Here is a 21,503-nt window from a genome sequence, read left to right as displayed (position 1 = left end):
GTGTATTCAGAATGTTCCACCACCCAAAGGACATCCAGCCGACTTGACACAACTGTGGGAAGTACTGGAGTCAACATGGTCCAGCATTCCTGTGGAACGCGTTGGACAACTTGTTGAGTCCATGAACCGACGAATTTACGATGTTCTGAGCAGTGGCGGTTCTAGACCATTTCAACTGGGGGGGCCAAGCTGGGGCCAGTTGTACTGTTAGAGGGGCCAGTTACATGAGACGTTATTGTTGTCATATCATTTTCTTCACTGCATTGCAGGCATTAGCAGGCAAAATACCATTTTCATAATCATCATCGTTGCCACTGTCAAATAACAGATGTAAAAAAAAAAAGATAGCAAAAATTAGTTATGTAAAAATTATTTCATACTCCACATTTAGGGGGGCCACAAGGGGGTCCAAAATTGTTGACACAGGGGCACGGCCCCCCCCCCCCCAGAACCGCTAGTGGTTCTGAGGGGGGGAAAAGGGGGTGGTGGGGGTGCAACTCAATATTAGGAATATTAGGAAGGTGTTCCTAATGTTTGGTACACTCGGTGTACGTTTTTTGCAACTTGTGATAAAGTATAGTATTCATTCAGTGTTCTGTTTCTGAGAATTAGACGATTTTGCTTATTTGATGTTCCGATACAACCTAAGATAGTCTGGACATTATAGACGCCAGTGCCATCAGACTTTTAGCTCTGACTGAAGTTTAGTTCCAAAACTCGATAATGTATCCATTTTCAGAAATGTTGGTAAATTAGCTTTTCTTGTTTAAAGAACTTATGGAAGAGATTCGTTTTTTCACTATCTAATCATTGGCGTGTTCAATGACAGTATTTGTTTAAAATCTATCACTTGATGGTTTCATTTCAGAGACAAATAATGTTTTTTTGCAAAATGCTATATATGTCACACCCTGATCTGTTTCACCCCTCTTATGCTTGTCTCCACCCCGCTCCAGGTGTCACCCATTTTCCCCAATATTCCCTGTGCATTTATACCTGTGTTAACTGTCTATTGCCAGATCGTCTTGTCGAGCCTACCAGTGTGTTGACCATCCCCTGACCTGTCGTTTGCCTGCCCCGTTTTGTGATAAACATCTGTGATTCGAACTGTCTGCATCTGGGTCTTATCCTGAGTCCTGATAATATATCATTCTCACTCGCAGAGAAATTAGTACTGCTAGGTTTTACACAGTCAAATGTACCAAAAAAACGACATTTTTAATAAAGAGCTGGTCAAATGATTCATTTGTGACATCAATATTTTATAACTCAACACAGTAATATGCGATCTGTATGTAAAACATGTACATTTTAGTCATTTAGCAGATGCTCTTAACTAGAGCAACTTACAGTTGGTGCATTCATCTTAAGACAGCTACAGAAAATTGTCCAGGTCCAAAATTCTAACTTCTCCATTTGGTCAGGTCCTGTTTGATTGTCATCAAGTCCTGGGTTTATGTAACTACAGCTGATAGAACTGAGCGGACCCGACCACAGCTCTGCTGTTTCCATCATATAAAGAAATAGAACTATTCGTTAACCAGAAGAGCAACTTGGCTGATAAAACAATTTTTTTCTGTCACTTGGGTCCAGTCTGATCTAGGGTATGGGTCGGGTCTAGTTGTCATTGGGTCTATTCGGGTAAGAGAATACACTACGTAAACATTTCAAATGAAGGCACCCAGTTTATTTTCCCTACTGATTCACAATAGAACCTCCTGTTGTGAAATTGTATTGCCATCTAGAGGTATGTTCAGATAAAAAAAGAATCACTATTTACATGGAATATGAAAAAGACATGTCTCACACTTTATTAGACCAACGTGCATGTGAGATTAAAACATGAACATTGCAAAAACAAGTGTGAGGAATAAGAAATAAATGAGCAGATGAGCAGAAATGCATCTAATAACGTAACAAACATGAGCCGTGACATTACAATCCAGCAGTGCAAGAGAACTAATATTCAAGAAATAAGAATCACACCAAGCAGGGGTTTCCATTAGAAAAACAATATTTCAACTCTACCTCAACGCTTAGTTAACAAATGGGGAGAGGTCAACATCACATAAATACTTCAAGTTTTACAAACCAAGATAGAGAGCGGGAACACCTGAAGCATAAACTTCAGTTATTAGTTTGTCATTTGCTCACTCTTTCTACCTGAGGTGGACATGTGTTTTTAGCAAAACACAAACAATCAATAAATCCCTGATTCAAAATCAATCCAGAAATAAATACGAGAGTGGAGACTATGAGCTGATTGTCCAGGAAGAGGAAGGGAGAAGTATAAAGAGAGATTTGTCTCATCTCTTACATCCTCTTACCAGGGTTGGAATAAAGGTTCATTGTTCCTCCTCCTCCTGGATGATATTATTGTTTGTTTGAATTTGATGACATGTAAACAAAATCAACTTTAAGTGCATAAAACCATAAAATAAAAGTGCAAGTTTACTGTTCTGCTGACACATTCAATGAGTGAGATTAGATGTTTGTGGAGATCTATGTGGAGGAGAAGTTGAGCCTCTTCTCTCTCTGTCTCAGTTTCTGGGCATCACTGGTAGAAATAACATTCCTCCACAGTCTGGTCAAACACAGGGAGAGGACATTTGTAAAAATGGCATTGCACACAATAAAGGCAGTATCCAAATTAATAGTCAGTATAATATATTTATACAATTGACAGTTTACCAACAAAAAACTTCCAAGATATCTACCTGATCACTTCAACTGATGGACAAGACTGTAAGCTTCTGGCAAGTGCCTCTGCTCCAATAGTGCTGATTCTGTTAGACTCTAGACTAAAATCAAAGATATAAAAGAACACATCTGATTATAAAATCCTTTGAAAACATGTCAATGTAAAAGCATACACTTAGCACTCACTCAAGTCTCCTTAGCTTCTGGCATTGTGGTAAAACCTCGGCAAGCTTCACTGCGACATCATCTCCACAATCATTCCACGCAAAACTGACCAAATGGACAGGAAGTGAAAAAGGGAGCGAGGAAACATGGTCAAATCAGTCGTGAATATTCAGATCATGGTGAATATTGCTCTGTGCTGTCTGGATTTCCCTTACCTGACATCCTCTGCACAGACACAGTGAGCCAGGCTGTCAGCCAGACCAGCAAGCTCTGAAGTCCCTATGGAGGTCAAGCTGGAAGACAACTAGTACATTAAAAGCTTGTCTCTTGGGCAGGGAATATACAGTATCTATTATAGCGGATTACACATAGATATATATATATATATATATCTTACTGTATCTTTGTCAAATACTTCATGGAGATCAAGGCTTTGGAGATACTGACAGATCCTTTTGTACCAATCTCATTCTCTGAGAGACTTTTCAGAAAATCACAACCATGAACATAAACAAGGGTTAGGGTTGCAGTTACATGGCATAAAATCAATAAATAAACGTAACTTGATCCAAACCACACACAAAAACTGATGGGAATAGACTTACTCTAGAACCCTGAAGTGAGTGAGAGTGGGCAGAACTTGTCCCATCTTGACAGCACAGGCAAGGCTGAGATTATTCCTGGACAGACTGGGATATAAAGTCATAGGTCAGACGGTGCATTGCTTGCACTCAAAATGATATTTTGGTCATTGTGAATTCAAAATGTTATTTTGGTCATTGTGAATTCAAAATGTTATTTTGGTCATTGTGAATTCAAAATGTTATTTTGGTCATTGTGAATTCAAAATGTTATTTTGGTCATTGTGAAAGCCCAGCGGAAATAGGGCACTTTGGATTGATAGTTTGGGCTTGGCCTTACTTGAGCTCCTCCAGTGCTGTGCAGGTTGTCAGGGCCTGGACCAGCCTCTCTCCTGCTTGGTCACTGATGCAGTTCCCTGATAGGCTGAGACACAAAAAAGGAAAGAGGCTGGTTGTGTGTTTTATATAGTCTATAGAGATATGGACCAACATTCTCCATCTTCTAATCATTGAGAGGAAAATGTGTCCATTTCATACCATAGCTCATAGTGTTACAGCAGTATGTTTCCTCTGCAACAGTTCAGGAAGTAGAATAAGATGGACTTTGTGATGGAGAAAACATAATTATATAATAACGTTGCAATAACAAATAAATCAGCACTTTGAACCAGCTTTATACCTTTCTGATGATGATACATCTACAAATGTTTGCATAAATCCCACACACACCAATGTTGAAGCCCATTGGAATATTAGCTGACACTTTGACACGTTCTAAGATCGGGTCATGTGACAGATTCCTGATGCATATCTTAGCTTCATTTGACACATTAATTATGCAGTCAATTTTTTTGTCCAGGGCCATTCCCCATCCATTCCTCCAGTCCAATAATCCCTACCTGATCTTCCTCAGGCCTGTCCAGGTGGGCAGGTGTTTGATAAGCTCCTCCACTCCTTTATCTGACATCCTCATCCCCTCCAACCTGCAGGCCAGACACACATTGACAATAGCACATCAAACGTGATGTCTAGTCCATGCAGAAGTCAGATACTACTTGACATTTGTGTTATCGTGGTTCTACTCACTCTATCTCCTCCATCCCTCTGAGCCCCTCCAGAGAGGCCAGCAGGACCAGAGTGGCCCCCTCCCATGGGGATCCAGTCACCATGGTAACTATATTATTCAGACTACGGGACGGATCACATATCATTGGTAAAGATAACACTCTACACCAAATCTGTCTCAGGCACAGCAAAGTCCACTACATTCTCAGTCAGGAAGCTCTACTCACTTCAGCCTCTTCAAGGAGGTCATAGCATGGAGCCCTTGGGCCAGGCACACTGTGCTCTCCTCATCCAGCTGTACAGAGTCAAGGCTGTGGACAGGATACAGATATTTAACTCATGCCCTTAATAATAATAATAATAATAATAATAATAATTTACCTGATCCCTTCCAGAGAGAGGCACTGTCCCAGCCCTCTCACCAGCTCCAAGGCCCCTGCTGGTGTCCAACCATAGCAGAGGGACAGACTAGGGGACGGAGGGCACAGTATTAGTATTGTTGTATCACTGGCCAGGTGGTTGAATACAAGAATACAAGAGTTCTTACTTGATTGTTCTGAGACGAGGAAGGTTTTGGAGTGTTCTGGTCAGAGCTACAGCTCCTCTGTCAGTAATCACATGACCAGACAAACTGAGGGAGAGAGGAGAGAGTGGTGACAGGTCAGAGTCAGGAACGAAAAATAAAAAGTAGGCATAGGGGATGAATGACAATCACTTACTTCAAGCTCTCAATGCTTTTAGCCTGCAACAACCCCTCGGCAAGGAGCAATACCACATCTTCAGAGGTTTCTTTTGATTCAAGACTAGGAAAAAAGACAAGAAAACATGTTTTTCATGTGTAGCCTAAGATAGTCATCCTTGGTCATCAAAACACTCAAAAGACTTTCCAACCCCCAAAATCCATAACATCAGCCTTACCTGAGTTTCCTCAGACTAGCTAAGGATGGTAGGACAGAGCAGAGCAACTCTGCTCCCACTCTACCAATGCTGGTCAATGACAAACTAAAGAGGAAAATAAGAAATATGTATAACTTAAAACTAAATTCGACATTAGAATCATTTTCACTACTTCCAAAGTATTTGCCAGGTCTCTTTCTCACAGATACTTACTCTAGCTCCTGTAGCAGAACACAGCTCTGGAACACAGTCTGCAGAGACACTAGGTGGTGCCCTTGCACTGCACAGTCTACCAGGCTGAAAGACACAAGAGGCAGGACCATATGATAGGGAGAGCTCACATGCAGTAACCAGTTCTGAGCCAGCTCACACACATTCCTGTTGATGTAGGAATAATAAAGGAAGATGCTTTCACCTTATGGTCACGGTAGACAGAGAGCTAGACATGTCTGTAGAAGTGCCACCACTGAAACTCAAATAAAGGCAGCTCAGTCAAAACGGAAAGAGTGTGTTATTTTTATCTTCGCATCTAAAAAACATTTTGGAAATAGACAACGTAATTGTCTTTCAGCTTTACCTGGTAGCAGTGGGATTTTGGCATTCTTCCAAAGTAATGTGTACAGTGGATTTATTTATCCTGCAAAACAAGTTCACACATCCATTATGCATGTCGTGTTCTATTTTCCTAGACTTAAATATTACCTAACGCCAACATGAATGCTTGAATGCCAACATGTTCCCGATTGGCGCAGCAGTCTAAATCACTGCATCTCAGTGGAAGAGGTGTCACTGCAGTCCCTGGTTCGAATCCAGGCTGCATCACATCCGGTTGTGATTGGGAGTCCCATAGGGGGGCGCACAATTTGCCCAGCATCGTCCGGGTTTGGCCGGGGTAGGCCGTCATTGTAAATAAGAATTTGTTCTTAACTGGCATGCCTAGTTAAATAAAGGTAAAATAAAAACAATGAATTCTCACCTGATGGTGTGTATGTTGGGGTTCAGGTTCAAGCAGCAGGAGACCAGGTTTACAGCTGCTCCTGCTGTGATCCATGGCTCCTCAATACTGATGGGAAATTAATACAGAGATGTTTACACACTCATGCAAGAAATCCCACACACAGACACCACAGGCCATTCCCATATCCTTCTCCTCACCTGATATAGCGTTGGACGTGACCACACCTCAGCTGCTTCACCAAGTCTTCAATCACCTGAACACTCAGTCCGTTGTTTCTTATCCTGAAGTAAAAAAGGCACTCATTTTGCATTCAATAACTTGGTGTGTACAGTTGAAGTTGGAAGTTTACATACACCTTAGCCAAATACATTTAAACTCCGTTTTTCACAATTCCTGACATTTAATCCTAGTAAAAATGCCCTGTTTTAGGTCAGTTAGGATCACCACTTTATTTTAAGAATGTGAAATGTCAGAATAATAGTAGAGAGAATGATTTATTTCAGCTTTTATTTCTTTCATCACATTCCCAGTGGGTCAGAAGTTCAATTAGTATTGGTAGCATTGCCTATAAATTGTTTAACTTGGGTCAAACGTTTCAGGCAGCCTTCCACAAGCTTCCCACAATAAGCTGGGTGAATTTTGGCCCATTCCTCCTCACAGAGCTGGTGTAACCAAGTCAGGTTTGTAGGCCTCCTTGCTTCCACATGCTTTTTCAGTTCTGCCTACAAATTTTCTATAGGCTTGAGGTCAGGGCTTTGTGATGGCCACTCCAATACCTTGACTTTGTTGTCCTTAAGCCATTTTGCCACATCTTTGGAAGTATGCTTGGGGTCATTGTCCATTTGGAAGACCCATTTGCGACCAAGCTTTAACTTCCTGACTGATATCTTGAGATGTTGCTTCAATATATCCACATAATTTTCCATCCTCATGATGCCATCTATTTTGTGAAGTGCACCAGACCCTCCTGCAGCAAAGCACCCCCACCCCCGTGCTTCACGGTTGGGATAGTGCTCTTCGGCTTGCAAGCCTCCCCCTTTTTCCTCCCAACATAACGATGGTCATTATGGCCAAACAGTTCTATTTTTGTTTCATCAGACCAGAGGACTTTTCTCCAAAAAGTACCTTCTTTGTCCCCATGTGCAGTTGCAAACCGTAGTCTGACTTTTTTATGCCGGGTTTGGAGCAGCGGCTTCTTCCTTGCTGAGCGGCCTTTCAGGTTATGTCAATATAGGATTCGTTTTACTGTGAATATAGATACTTTTGTACCTGTTCCTCCAGCATCTTCACAAGGTCCTTTGCTGTTGTTCTGGGATTGATTTGCACTTTTTGCACCAAAGTACATTCATCTTTAGGAGACAGAACGCGTCTCCTCCCTGAGCGGTATGACGGCTGCGTGGTCCCATGGCGTTTATACTTGCGTACTATTGTTTGTACAGATGAACGTGGTACCTTCAGGCGTTTGGAAATTGCTCCCAAGGATGAACCAGACTTGTGGAGGGCTAAAAAAAAATTCTGAGGTCCTGGCTGATTTCTTTTGATTTTCCCATGATGTCAAGCAAAGAGGCACTGAGTTTGAAGGTAGGCCTTGAAACACCTCCAATTGACTCAAATGATGGCAACTACCCTATCAGAAGCATCTAAAGCCATGACATCATTTTCCGGAATTTTCAAGTTGTTTAAATGCACGGTCAACTTAGTGTATGTAAACTTCTGACCCACTGGAATTGTGATACAGTGAATTATAAGTGAAATAATCTGTCTGTAAACAATTGTTGGAAAAATTACTTGTGTCATGCACAAAATTTTTTGTACATTTTAGTCATTTAGCAGATGCTCTTATCCAGAGCGACTTACAGTAGTGAATGCATACATTTCATTTCATGCATTTTGTTTTTGTACTGGCCCCCCGTGGGAATTGAACCCACAACCCTGGCGTTGCACACACCATGCTCTACCAACTGAGCCACAGGGAAGGCCAAGTAGATGTCCTAACCAAATTGCCAAAACTATAGTTTGTTAACAAGAAATTTGTGGAGTTAATTATCGCAAAGGTCAAGCCAAGGTTATTATAGTTTTGTGTTTTTACATTTGTGTTTATTTCTATTAGTTTTTCCATTTTTATTTGAAATTTAGTTTAGTTATAAGTCATTTTCAGACCTAATTTGCTAGTTTTTCTTTAGTTATAGTTATATTTCATTTTTATATTAATTAGTTTTAGTTTTAGTGTTAAGGACAGAAAGCATGCGTGGGAGACTTAGAGCCATTTGTGTTGTATAATTTTTTTGCGGTGGGGTTTAGGATTTTACCTCTTGCAACTGGAGGGCAGTAGGCTAATACATCAGGTGATGGGTAAGGTCATAGGTTAGGTTAGGTTTAAATTAAAGTCAATATCAATGTGACTTGGATTTAAAAGGAATAGTGCAGACTGGAGTAAAAAATATGGTGGACGGAAACGCTCTCTTGCCGATGTTTACACCAATCCAATGCTTTTTAACTTTAGTAGTACATGTAAGAAGAATCAAATTAGCTAACTAGCCACCTTTTCCCCCCTGTTAGCTAGTGTTAGCTAGTGATTGTGATTCACAAGCTAGGCCTATTTGAAACATTGCTATCTCCTGGTTGCATTTACCTCCTGGTTGCATAAACCCACCGAAGTCTTGAAAACCTGTTTTGCCCAAAGTTGAAGAAAAAATAAAACTGAGCATAATTCACAATGTTTTTAATTTAGTTCATTTTGGAGTCAAAGGTAATAGCTTCAGTATAGTTTTAATTTTTCAAAACGATTTGTTATTTATTTCATTTCAGTTTACTAAATAGTTTGTTCATGATTTGTTTTCGTTTCATTTACTATAATAACCTTGGGTCAAGCAATTCTCCCAGTCCCATTCTCACCTCAGTTTGACCAACTGAGCAGCACAGCGTGTCAGAATCTCTGCTAGTCTCTGCAGATGGTCAGCCCCAAAATGACACTCTCTCAGACTGCAGGGTTCAGGAACCGTGAAGCAGAGAGAGAATGAGAAGGTGAGAGACTGAGGAGATAGAGGTCATGCCCATGAGTCATATGGAAGAGGTTTGATATAATTTATACAAGCAATCCTTTCAGTTTCGATATGAGTTTTATTTTTCTGGGAGCAAAATAAACAATACTTCCTGTTCCACTAGCTAAATGAGTTTACACTATGGTGATTCTGCGACTGCCTTAATTGATTTTATGAGTATTGAGTAGAAAGTAGTAGCCTTGTTGTCCTACCTCAGAGTTTTGCCACAGTCACTGTCCTGTTCAAAGCGGATGAGCGACCTCTCCTCAGTTCCCAAACTACAGACAGACATAAAAAGTGACCCAGGCTTTCATACTATATATATGGGGGTCTAGACAAGTAAATGTTCAGTTTGCCAACATGGTATTGTTCAATAGAATTTTACCTGACTTCAACTGCAGCCACCTTCTCACAGGTCGTCACTGTGTTCACCAGGTAGAGCGCCCCCATCTGGGTCAGTCTGTTATCATTAAGACTGCAGAGAGAAACACATACAGCTGTACAAGCAAGCACAACTAACCTCCATAAAGCTAGAACAGATGCATCTGCTAGCACTCAGGGAGGCAGACCAGCACTAGTGGTAATGGAGTTCACCGTATGGACTGAAGGAAGATGGGGTGTTGCAATGAGCCTTACTTCACTGAGCTGGCAATCCGCAGCCTTGGCAGAGAATCCACAAAGCTCTTCACTCCCTCGTCTCTCAGGAGGTTACTGGATAAACTGCACCGTTGAAAATAATGGGTTATTATTCACTATGAGAAAGGTTGGTTGAAAATGTGTTGAAAAATAGCCACAAAAAACACCCTAAAATGTTCAGCGAGGGAAAACACAGTTTGACCATTGGTTAAGGCATATACTCTAGTAGTGTAAGGTATTTCTGGGAATACAGCACAGTAGTTGCGAGTACATCATTTATAAGCACTGCTATTTTTGTTCAAATTTGGGCAGTGACCCAGGGACAGGGACACTCACTCCAGGTCAGACAAATGAGGACACTGCTCCAGGATCCCAGAGAGTTTCTCCACATCTCCACTGCTCAGTGTGTACTGCGTGAGTCTGCAGAGGTGGCACAGAGATAGACAAACAGACATGAGGTCAGGGTTAAACCAGGTTAGAGAGAAGAACTACTACATGTGACTGATTAAATACAGCTTAATTAACCTAAAACCTTATTTCTGTAATGTAATATAACATTTCTATACATGGGAACAGTATAAGCAGATAAACCGCATTCACCTGCAAGTTGCTTGTTTTACTTTCATGTTGACGAACTTGATGAACGCTTCTCCTTGGGGCCTTAGAAGTACATCAAAATGTAAGGTCATTTACATAAACACAGTTCATACTGTACATATAAAACCAAATGTATGAACCACATGAATGAATGATGAGCCGTACATACCTGAGTTCCACAGCTCTGACACGCTGACAGTCTATCAGAGATCTGACCAATAACAACACTCCGTCCGTAGACATCTGGACATGGCTCAAACTGTGGGAGGCAGGGAAGAGGGGCGGAAGAGAAGGACGAGAAATGAACACCTTACTGGTGTTGTGGCCCTGAGACTATCATTACTGAGCAGGGTGAAGAATTCTCACTTGAGCAGCTGAAGAGATGTCATCTTAGGCAGGATATTCAATAGATTTTCAATGGCATCGTCCTTGAGGGATCCATGGGAGAAACTGAAACGATAGAGAGGCAGAATGGTTTTAGAGGATTGAGGAGGAAAACATCATACATGTAACACACTAAGAAGAGGGAGGGAGTAGAACATAGAAACTATACTAGATATTATACATAGATATTGCACAAGACAGTATATTATAGTTAACCATGAAAGACAGAGACAGAACATAGACATAGTTAGAGGTAACATAAGAACTCACTCTAGCTTCAGTAGGCCGGGACACTGTACCAGTCTTCTACACAGCCTGGTCATGTCAGTGGGGTGGACATCACTGTGAGTTAGGCTAAAAACAAAAACACAAGCTTGGGATTATATTGCAGGGTAAAGTGAATGGGATATTACACGGACAAGAGCAATTCAGAAAGTAATTTGCATGTTAAGACTTCTGTCTAAAACTTTAGTGTCCTACCTGAGTTTCTTATCCTGTTCCATATCTGGTGAGGTCCTGAGTGCTTCTGATTGTATTCTAAAATGAAAATGATTCAGTGAATTGTTATTTGGACTACACCATCCAACTGAGTTACAGAATTGGTATACTGACAGAAACAACTTTATTACCTTTTACTGGAATGGAATTTCAGGAACAGCTTCTTCCCCCCATGACTGATACATTTAATATTTGTATAAAAAGAAAAAAATACTAATCAAACATAATATGATTTCAATAACTTTTTACCATGCCCATTTTACACAAGATAGAGTATAGGATATAGCTAGATAGAGAGACACAGACAGACAGACAGACAGACAAGATATATACTATAGATAGAGTGATAGATGGATATATACTATAGATAGATTGATAGATAGATATATACTATAGATAGAGTGATAGATAGATGTATACTATAGATAGATATATATATACTATAGATAAAGTGATAGATAGATATATACTATAGATAGAGTGATAGATAGATATATACTGTAGATAGATTGATAGATAGATATATACTATAGATAGATATATACTATAGATAGAGTGATAGATAGATATATACTGTAGATAGATTGATAGATAGATATCCACTGGGAACAGATTTCAATTCAATGTCTATTCCACATTGGTTCAATGTAATTTCATTAAAATGACATGGAAACAACGTTGATTCAACCTGTGTGTGCCCAGTGGGTAGATAGACACATAGATATATACTGTAGATAAATAGATAGATAAAGAGAGAAAGAAAGAGAGAGAAATAGGGTAAGTGAATACCTGACATTCACTTCGCTCATGTTCCTGTGTGAGCAGAGTGTGTCAGCTAGCAGCACCACCCCTTCCATGCTGACTGCATTCTCACTGACACTACACCAAACAGAGGGTACAAGCATTGGTTTGATGGCCAGAAATAGCTTTGAACAAAAAAAGCTAAAGCAAACGAAAGGGAGGAAAGGTAAGTTCTAAGATATTCTTACTTGATTTCCTGGATGGTGCTAAGCTGAGGTAAGAGGTCTAACAACTTTTTTAGACCTTTGTTTCCCAGAGAATTGTTGGAAATACTGAGAAAGGCAAAGAACAGGTGGGGGGGGGAGAGATAAACAGACACAAACAGACACAACCCAACTCTCTGAAACTTTTCACAACCCAACTCTCTTTTCACAACCCAACTCTCTGAAACTTTTCACAACCCAACTCTCTTTTCACAACTCAGAGCACTTACTCCAGCAGAGTCAGAGCAGAGCAGTCCGTCAGATTCTCACACAGATGGTCCAAGTGAGGGGGACGAAGACCACAGCCAATCAGACTGTACACAGGGGTTAATGAGAAACGAGGATGAAAAGAAGAGACAATATCGTATAACTTTATAGCCATTATCCATATTGTTATACACAGTGAATACAGTGTATAACAACTTGAATATTGTACATACCAAAGTTTCTTAGACATCTCAGGATGTTGTTTCTCTATCCCCCCAGCAAAAAGTATGGACGCACGCACAGGGTCCTGCAGGCTGTCATGAGGAAACATGGGGAAAATGCACATCAGTCAGTGTTAAGGTAACATTTTCAGAGCATTCTAAAAAAATCATGATCATCGAAGTTGTACATTAGAAAAGAACCACAGTATTGTAATTGATTGCTTGTTTATAACGTCTGGTTTGGGCCTATCACAAGCCACTTGACAGAGACACCCTCTGAAGTGTGACGCTACCAGGAAGTGATGAGGTAATGTGCTGGTTTTATTGTGGTTGTAGTTTACACACAATAAAAGGGATGCAGTCTATATTGGCTCGATCTAAGAAATGAAGGGGTGTTATGCACAACATACCTGATGTCTACTTGAACCACATCAGGACATACAGACAGGAAACTGGTCAGAACCATCAACCCATCAACCGATATGGGAATCTCATTCAGACTGTAGACACAACCAATAACCGTATTAGGCTACATGACTGGGTTCAAACATAATATATATATATATATAATATAGGACAGGCACAAGGTCATGACCTTGTCAAAAGTCTAACACTTGAAATGAATGATCAGTCTTACACAATCTGTTTGGAGACGTTCAGCTCCTGTAGAGAGTCAGTCAGGGCCTTGAGAGTATCAGCCTTGATGTCGCCACCTGAGAGACTGCAGGGGTTGCAACATAACGGCAAACAGAAAGTCAGATTGTCTTAACTTATTTTGTGTCTTTACCCACAGTCTGATCTGACTTGTTCAAGGACACTGGGTACATATTCACTTACTCCAGGACAGAGAGGCCAGGACATCTCGCTAGCAACTGACACAGTCTGTTCATCTGGTCAGTAGTGAATCTGCAGTTCAACAGGCTGGATGACATAAAGAGACAGGAAAAAAAACAACAGCAATGTTACTCAAGGAATTCAGAAGCTCAATTGAAATATACATGTATAAAAGCCTGGGTTCTGTATAAGAACACATTTGAGAATTTCATACCTGACAGTCAGTCCAGTTTTATCCTTAGAACTTGAGACAATTAGAAAGGCAGAGAAAAGGGGTCAGGCTGATTAATACAGTACAGATTTCCTTAAATGTAGCATAGAAAAACAATGAAATAAAAGCAACATTTTCTCAAAGAGCTATGAAACGTGAGCTTGATTTTCATGGGCCTGTTGGTACACCAAACAATGAAAAAATAAATGAAAGTTGCATATTATTTTATTTCACCTCATTAAAACAAATTGAAACTCACCCTTTCATGTCTAAGCTTGAGACAAACAGGACACTGCCGTCCTTCATTCCCCTGCAAAGAGAGAGAAAAACATAGTTTCCATCCCCAGTATTTGTTTTTTTCAGTTACAGTGTCTTCAGAAAGTATTCACACCCCTTGACCTTTTCCACATTTTCTTGTGTTACAGCCTAAGTTTAAAATATATTAAATTGAGATTTTGTTTCATTGACCTACACACAATAGCCCATAATGCCAAAGTGGAATGATTCTTTTAAAAATGTTTAGAAATTAATATGAAATGAAAAGCTGAAATGTCTTGAGTCAATAAGTATTCACCCCTTTGTTATGGAAAGCCTAAATAAGTTCAGGAGTAAAGTTGCATGGACTCACTAGGTGTGCAATAATAGCGTTTAAAATGATTTTTGAATCACTATCTCATCTCTGTACCCCACACATATAAATATCTGTACGGTCTCTAAGTAGAGCAGTGAATTTCATACACAGATTCAACCACAAAGACCAATGCCTCGCAACAAAGGGCACCTATTGTTAGATGGGTAAAAATAATTGTGAAGTTATTAATTACACTTTGGATGGTGTCTCAATACACCCAGTCACTACAAAGATACAGGCGTCCTTCCTAACTCAGTTGCAGGAAAGGAAGGAAACCGCTCAGGGATTTAACCATGGTGACTTTAAAACAGTTACAGAGCTTAATGGCTGTGATAGGAAAACATTTGTATGGATCTGTCATGCCCTGATCTGTTTCACCTGTCTTGGTGATTGTCTCCACCCACCTCCAGGTGTCTCCTGTTTTCCCCATTAGTCCCCGGTGTATTTATCCCTGTGTTTCCAGTCTCTCTATGCCAGTTCGTCTTGTTTTGCCAAGTCAACCAGCGTTTCTCCTAGCTCCTATTTTTCCCAGTCTGTTTTTTCCTAGCCCTCCTGGTTTTGACCCTTGCTTGTCCTGACGCCGAATCCGCTTGCCTGACCACTCTGCCTGTTCTGACCTCGAGCCTGTCTATCCCCTTGTACTGTTTGGACTCTGACCTGGTTAATGACCTGCCTTTTGCCTACCCCTTTTGTTGTAATAAATATCGGAGCTCAACCATCTGCCTCCTGTGTCTGCATTTGGTTCTCGCCTTGTGCCCTTATAGGATTAAAAACATTGCATTTATTCCACAATATTAACCTAAATGACAGAGTGAAAAGAAAACTTGAACAGAATAAAAATATTAAAAAACATGCATCCTGTTTGCAATAAGGCACTAAAGCGAAACAAAAAAAGATATGTCCTGAATACAAAGCGTTATGTTTGGGGAAAATCCAACACATCACGGAGTACCACTCTTCATATTTTCAAGCATGGTAATGGCTGCATCATGTTATGGCTATGCTTGTCATCGGCAAAGGAGTTTATTTTACGATAAAAAGGAACGTAAGAGCTAAGCACTGGTAAAATCCTAAAGGAAAACCTGGTTAAGTCTGCTTTCCAACAGACACTGGGAGACAAATTCCCCTTTCAGCAGAATAATAACCTAAAACACAAGGCCAAATATATATACTGGAGTTGCTTACCGAGATTACATTTAATGTCGCCGAGTGGCCAAGTTACAGTTTTGACTAAAATCGTCTTGAAAATCTATAGCAAGACTTGTCTAACAATGATCAACAACCAATTTGACAGAACTTCAAGAATAAAAAAATAAAAAAAAGGGCAAATTTTCTACAATCCAGGTGTGCAAAGCTCTTAGAGACTTACCCAGAAAAACTCACAGCTGTAATCGCTGCCAACAGTGATTCTAACATCAATTGACTCAGGGGGTTGAACACTTGTGTAATCAAGATATATTAGTGTTTTATTTTTCATTTTATTTTTTACAAATGTTCAAATTTTTCTTACACTTTGACATTAAGAGTATTTTGCGTAGGTCGTTGACGAAGAATGACAATTAAATCCCTTTTAATCCCACCTTGTAACACAACAAAATGTGGAAAACGTCAAGGGGTGGGAATACTTTCTGAAGTATGCAGATTACAACTGGAGGTTCTATTTGTAAACACTGGAAGTGTCTATTGTTTGAACTCACTCAGCATAGAGTCCCTGGATGGAGGGGCTGGAAGTAATCTTCTCTAGAAGGATGTAGATACTCTCCAGAGAGCAGCCATTCCTCCCCAACCTGAAAACATACAAAACACATAGGCCACATTACAAAAGTGCAAGCTTGCTGAAATGTAGAAATAAGAGACACTTGTAATAGAAATAGATGGCTAGGATCATGCAACGCAAATTATCCAGTCAAGGAAACAATAAACTCACGAGACAGAGGCCAGACTGGGCAGCTTGGGAAAGATGTCAGCAATCTCCCTGACTCCGCTGTCTGTCAGGCTGTTGTCACTGAAACTGTCAGACAGACAACACAAATCACTTTATACAATGCAAAACCTGTTCAATACCGAATCAGACCAACTGTACTTTCATGGCAAATAAGGTACTGTATCTTTAACCACATTTGGTTAGATCCTGATAAAAGGGTTTATCAAATCTTGAAGTGGTGGTAATAATCTTTGGTTGTTACGGTAAGTAAATAATCATTTACTTGAGCTCTGTGATCAGTGGACAGCTCTCCAGGGCTCTGGCAAGTTTGGCAGCTCCCACATCAGTGAGGTTACCACAGATAAACCTGGGGAAGAGGAGCAGAATTATTCACGTCACACTTTGACAATTCGCGTACACATCCACACACAAACAAACAATTTTGAAAGTTGATCATTTCAAAACTGAGTGACTCAGTGAAGGACTCACTCAAATCTTTTCAGGGTTGGTAGTCTGGGAAGGATGGAAGAAAGTTTATCTGCAAATCTGTCGTCATACTTACGGCTTCGAAAACTGAGGGATTGTTAAAAAAAGAGGAAATTAATTTCATGCAGGATTATCCTTGTTTAGTACACAGTGTATAAATGAGTCATGAACTCACATTAGAAAGTCGATGTGCTGGCAGCTGGGTAGAATATCGAGACACTCCAGCTCCATAGAACAGGCTCCAAAGTCCAACCCGATGCCCACTCCAGCAGACGAGACGACAAAGGCCAGAGCATCCAGATCAACAGGGTTCAATGTTATGTTCCTTAGTTCAAAGCAGGGACGTGACCCCACCATCTCCCTGGCCAGCTGGGCATCCTGGGTCTCCTGGACACAGTGGCACAGCTCCACCACCTTGGGCCCAGTCAGGTTGGTGCTCATTGCCAGGCTTCGGAGCAACTTGCGAACTAGTGCCAGGCGTTTCTTCACCCACCCCACAGCCCCCACTCCCCGAACAAGTTGGATCAGGTAGGAGGAGCAGGCTGGTGCAGCAAGCCCACAAACATACAGATGGAGGGAGTCAGTGAAAACCGTCTTGGGGTCTGATTTCGTGGTCCAGCGGGTCTTGAAGTTGAACTTCTTCCTGAGCTGGGCATCTGTGATGTCCTCGCTGGTCATGATGTGTAGCGCGCCCAGAAACTCTTGCATGGTGAGGTGCATGAATGTGTAGCCCTGGCCTTTAGATCCATCCTCATGGGTCAGGTCCACCTGTGAGAGGAGACCAGCCTTAGTGGCGAAGTCCACCAGGTCTGGTGGAACCTCTTCAGACAAGAACACGATCTTGCTCCCCTCCAGGCCCCTCATGGCCAGGCGGCCCAGCAGTGTGACCTCTGCCCTGTGACTCTGCAACAGGGGTGTGCTGCTCCCTGGGCATCGGCTCAGAAAGGCACAGAGGATCTGGAGGTAGACCTGAGTGAGGGTGTTTGGAAGCTGGGGTAAAAGCTGAGACCCACCACTGGAGAATATGTGGTCCAGGCACACACAGCAGATATGGCAGAGGGCTGGCAGGTAACACATGGTGAGGAGGTGGTGGTTGGCCAGTAGATGACTCACTGCCTTCTCCTTCAGATCCAGACCCTTGTCCTGGAAGTACTGTTCAGCATATTCTTTCACACTGCGCTGGTTGAAGCCTAGCAGCTCCCCAATGCAGTCCACAGAGCTCTCCAAGTCTGTCACATCCCGAGGTCTACAGGTAATCAACAGAGTGCATCCTGGGAGGATTCTGCGACTGCACAGGCCTGAGATCAGCTCTGCCATGGGGAGCGGGCACAATGGGCTGCTCAGTTTCCCTGAGTGGGTGATTTTAGTGTGAAACTCGTCATAGCCATCAAAGATCAAGCATATTTTCTCAGGGTTTTCAAGGATGAAGTCAAGTACAGCGGTACACTCCTCCTCCCCACCCTCTGGTGGGAGGAAGAAGCGAAAGAGCAGCTCCTTCAGAGAGAGCGGCCGAGCCACGAGGTTGAGCTGGCGGAACTCTAGCAGGATCAGTAGGTGAAAGGAGGGAAAGGCGCCCTGTGTCCATTTCTGGCCAAGGCAGTGCATCAGTAGTGTCTTCCCTGACCCTGCCTGGCCTAACAGCAGTGTGACCTGGGCTTCTGAACCCAGGAGGGAGTGAACAGTCACCCTGTCCTCCACAGCCCCCTCCTCGTCCCCCTGCGGAAGCTCTGAGGGGCTCAGAGCTCCATCAGCCCTGTCTCTGGGTCTAACATGGGTTCTGTGGCGCAGACTGACCCAGGCCTCTTCCAGAAGGACCTCCTTCACCACACCCTGCATCACCCTCTCCCACCTCTGCAGTAGAAATCTCCTCACAGCAGACTTGTAGCTTTCTACGTGGTCTGGACATACAGAGAACATCTTATAAAATAACACACAACATACTCCTGACCTGAACACAGCTACATGACTACACGTTTATGAGGCTGTTCATGACTTTGTTTACAAAATATATTTTGTGACTGTGTACTAATTTCAAATCAAACAACTTTCATAAAGTGAAGACAAAGATACATTTCAGGTAACAGAGGTAGCTCACGCAGTATGCAAGTCCTTTAAAATTGAAACTCCGTAAGAAATCTTACTGAGATATGCCCCCCCAAAAATTGAGTGTCATGAAAAGACTGGTACTTACCTATTCGTGGGCGTTTTGCACACCAACCCTGAGATGGTATATACTCATCAACCAGGGTATAGCTGTTGTTTTCAATGACTTCTTCTGAGAAGAAAACAAAATGGAGAGAACCCAATAAGGGACAAATAGGGGAAACCCAAGAAAATATGAAGAAGCACAGTGGTTAAACAGAATTGCATAAACATTGGAAAAGACACCCTTCTCCAGGGCCTTTTGGGGGCCCCTAAGCAAGATTTGGCTAACAAAATTACAAACAAAATCAATGGGGTCCCCCCAGATGTCAGGGCCCCTGGGCACGTGCCCTGCATGCCCATCAGTATTGGCCATTAGTACACATTAGTACAAGTTTAGATAGCTGGCTAGACTAAATGACCAATCTAAAAACAGTTTGCGAGTTATGTCTGAAACAAAACCACTATTTTACTTCCATACGTATTTAACTATTTTAATGCTGTTTTTAGTGTGTTAACTGCTGTTGGACCTTTGACTTATTTCTTGCCTGAATATCACAGAGGTGTCATCTTACACAAAAAAATGAAACACTTCATATCTCCTTAAATTATTATGGAAAAAGAGGGTAAAAACTGACTGAACAGCTGCAGTAAAATGTAATGATTGATTGATTACCTGGATCACAGAGGGATAGTGTCTCTCTTGCCGGTGTAGGCCAAGGATCACCTGCACAGTCAAACAAATCAAACTTCCAATATGGGTCAAAACTAAGCCTAAGTCTATCCACAGAGTTACTGCATTGTCAGTGGGGTTTTTATTGTTTATTGTTGGGTGTCAACATTTGAGGGATGGAAATGGAAAGGAAACCTCACCCTGATATCAACATCTTCCCCATAACTGAATAAATAGGCTATAGTGTGGATATTCTGGATGGTCAGTATGGGCAGGCACCACAATGTCTTACTCACTAGTCACAGATCCGGCCACAGACATCAGCCGAGATTCCAGACGCATTGGCATGTCGCAGTGCATGCAGACCATTTGAAGAAATTGGCGGCAAATAGCAGGGTCTGTTGTCCTGAAGTAATTCAACACCCCCAGGATGCGTTCTCTGTGGCTGGCAAGGCGCACTAGCCGTTCCCGCGCTCTGCTGTCCATCATTTTATAGAGTATGGCGAGAACTGCATCATCTTGATAGCTCAGAATGTCTGCCAGCTCATGGGTCTCCTGTGTCAATACAGTCTGGACATCTTCCTCTGCTTCCATCAGCTGTACAAGTTTAGGATACATTTTACAATAACATAAACTTCGGTTTGATTACGTTTAATCTATAACTAGATTATAACACAATCTCAAACAATTTCACAGGGAGCAAAGCTAAATAGTTACACTGCATGTTCGCAAATACATAAGTTTGCTTCACAAGAAAAGGCAATGCACTGTAAGGATAGGCGTTGTTTTGGGTGCAAGTTTGGATTGGTTGCTGAGTACAATATACTCCACCACCACAATCTACTTCGTGTTGGGCGCGCGCGTTTGGATGGGCTGCTACGTAAAGTATAGCCTACTACTCTATACAAAGTCAATTAACTATTGACCTATTTTTTTAAATAACCAATATAAGTGTATGCCAAAAGTATAACTTACCAAATGTAGCTGTTGGTCGCATCGCTGCAGCTCAGCCTACAATAAAGTGAAACTCAAACCAAATAAGATGCGTTTACTTTCGGTTTCGTTTTTGAGTCGTTTTCATTAGAAACCGACCGCGGTATGTGTGCGAGCATTGCGAACGACATTTACACATTGAATAATTTCATGCAAACTGCTCGCGCGCTTCAACGGGTGTCCATAGCCAGTCTCCAAAATAATATGGCATCTAAAGCTAATTTCCTGAATTTCAACACAATCTAATATGACCCATGGCCCTTCTAGCCATCTCTATTTAAAACAACAAAAAGTAAGTAAAAATGTCTACAGTCATCAAGCTAGGTAAGAGACCATTATTAAATATGTTTAAGTAATTGATAAGACTGAACTAGATCAATGATAATTCTGTAATCAATATTGTGTTGCACCTTTAACCAATAGCCTAACAAATGAACAACTATTTTAAATAAAGTATAAAGACTTAACTTTTGATTGTCTTTATTAAGACATCCTCTATACCAAATTTCCGCCAGCCAGCCCAACCCCCAACTCAACTCTCTCCCCAACACAACTTTCTTCCCATTTTTTTTATGTCTCAAGGGAAAGGTTTGGAAATCAAAAGTTTAATAAAACACACAGAAACAGGACATCCTCCATATAATTAATATCATAG

At 41.4% G+C, this 21,503-nt stretch overlaps 1 protein-coding gene across 2 annotated transcripts; it reads right to left on the bottom strand.

The window, feature by feature from the left end:
* Positions 1-1,201: 1,201 nt before the first annotated feature.
* nlrc5 (NLR family, CARD domain containing 5) lies at positions 1,202-21,204 on the bottom strand. 2 transcript variants are annotated; one of them, XM_029757755.1, is made up of 48 exons: positions 20,831-21,204; positions 20,152-20,452; positions 19,859-19,909; positions 19,232-19,312; positions 17,216-18,938; positions 17,044-17,127; positions 16,838-16,921; positions 16,558-16,641; positions 16,328-16,417; positions 14,259-14,309; positions 14,003-14,032; positions 13,792-13,875; positions 13,592-13,675; positions 13,365-13,454; positions 12,967-13,047; positions 12,757-12,840; positions 12,512-12,595; positions 12,312-12,401; positions 11,654-11,698; positions 11,505-11,561; positions 11,295-11,378; positions 11,007-11,090; positions 10,810-10,899; positions 10,644-10,703; positions 10,380-10,463; positions 10,044-10,127; positions 9,793-9,882; positions 9,620-9,685; positions 9,262-9,348; positions 6,564-6,647; positions 6,385-6,471; positions 5,986-6,045; positions 5,824-5,874; positions 5,622-5,705; positions 5,430-5,513; positions 5,231-5,314; positions 5,059-5,142; positions 4,893-4,979; positions 4,739-4,822; positions 4,533-4,634; positions 4,346-4,429; positions 3,787-3,870; positions 3,471-3,554; positions 3,263-3,346; positions 3,081-3,158; positions 2,887-2,970; positions 2,718-2,801; positions 1,202-2,584 (listed from the first exon to the last, which is right to left on the bottom strand). In XM_029757755.1, exons 2-48 carry the CDS (start codon positions 20,447-20,449, stop codon positions 2,503-2,505), a joined length of 5,559 nt encoding a protein of 1,852 aa, XP_029613615.1. In that variant the 5' UTR covers positions 20,450-20,452; positions 20,831-21,204; the 3' UTR covers positions 1,202-2,502. The 2 variants fall into 2 exon arrangements, with proteins under 2 accessions (XP_029613615.1, XP_029613614.1); XM_029757754.1 differs by having other exon boundaries at positions 19,232-19,315; positions 20,831-21,203.
* Between the last annotated feature and the right edge of the window lie 299 nt (positions 21,205-21,503).

Source organism: Salmo trutta, chromosome 7, assembly GCF_901001165.1.
Source record: "Salmo trutta chromosome 7, fSalTru1.1, whole genome shotgun sequence".
Taxonomy (NCBI): Eukaryota; Metazoa; Chordata; class Actinopteri; order Salmoniformes; family Salmonidae; genus Salmo; species Salmo trutta.
Note: the sequence above shows the minus strand (reverse complement) of the source record. Positions and strands in the feature narration are given on the sequence as shown.

Bases quoted from the DNA above. Each gene is read 5' to 3' on its own strand.
- nlrc5 (XM_029757754.1), bottom strand. From the start codon at position 20,449: ATGGAAGCAGAGGAAGATGTCCAGACTGTATTGACACAGGAGACCCAT. The intron at 13,676-13,791 runs GTAAGTGAATAT...CAACCCCTGCAG, and splicing joins CCTGGCCTCTCTGTCCTGGA to TCTCTCAGGTGGCGACATCA. The intron at 4,980-5,058 runs GTAAGAACTCTT...TCCGTCCCCTAG, and splicing joins CCTCGTCTCAGAACAATCAA to TCTGTCCCTCTGCTATGGTT.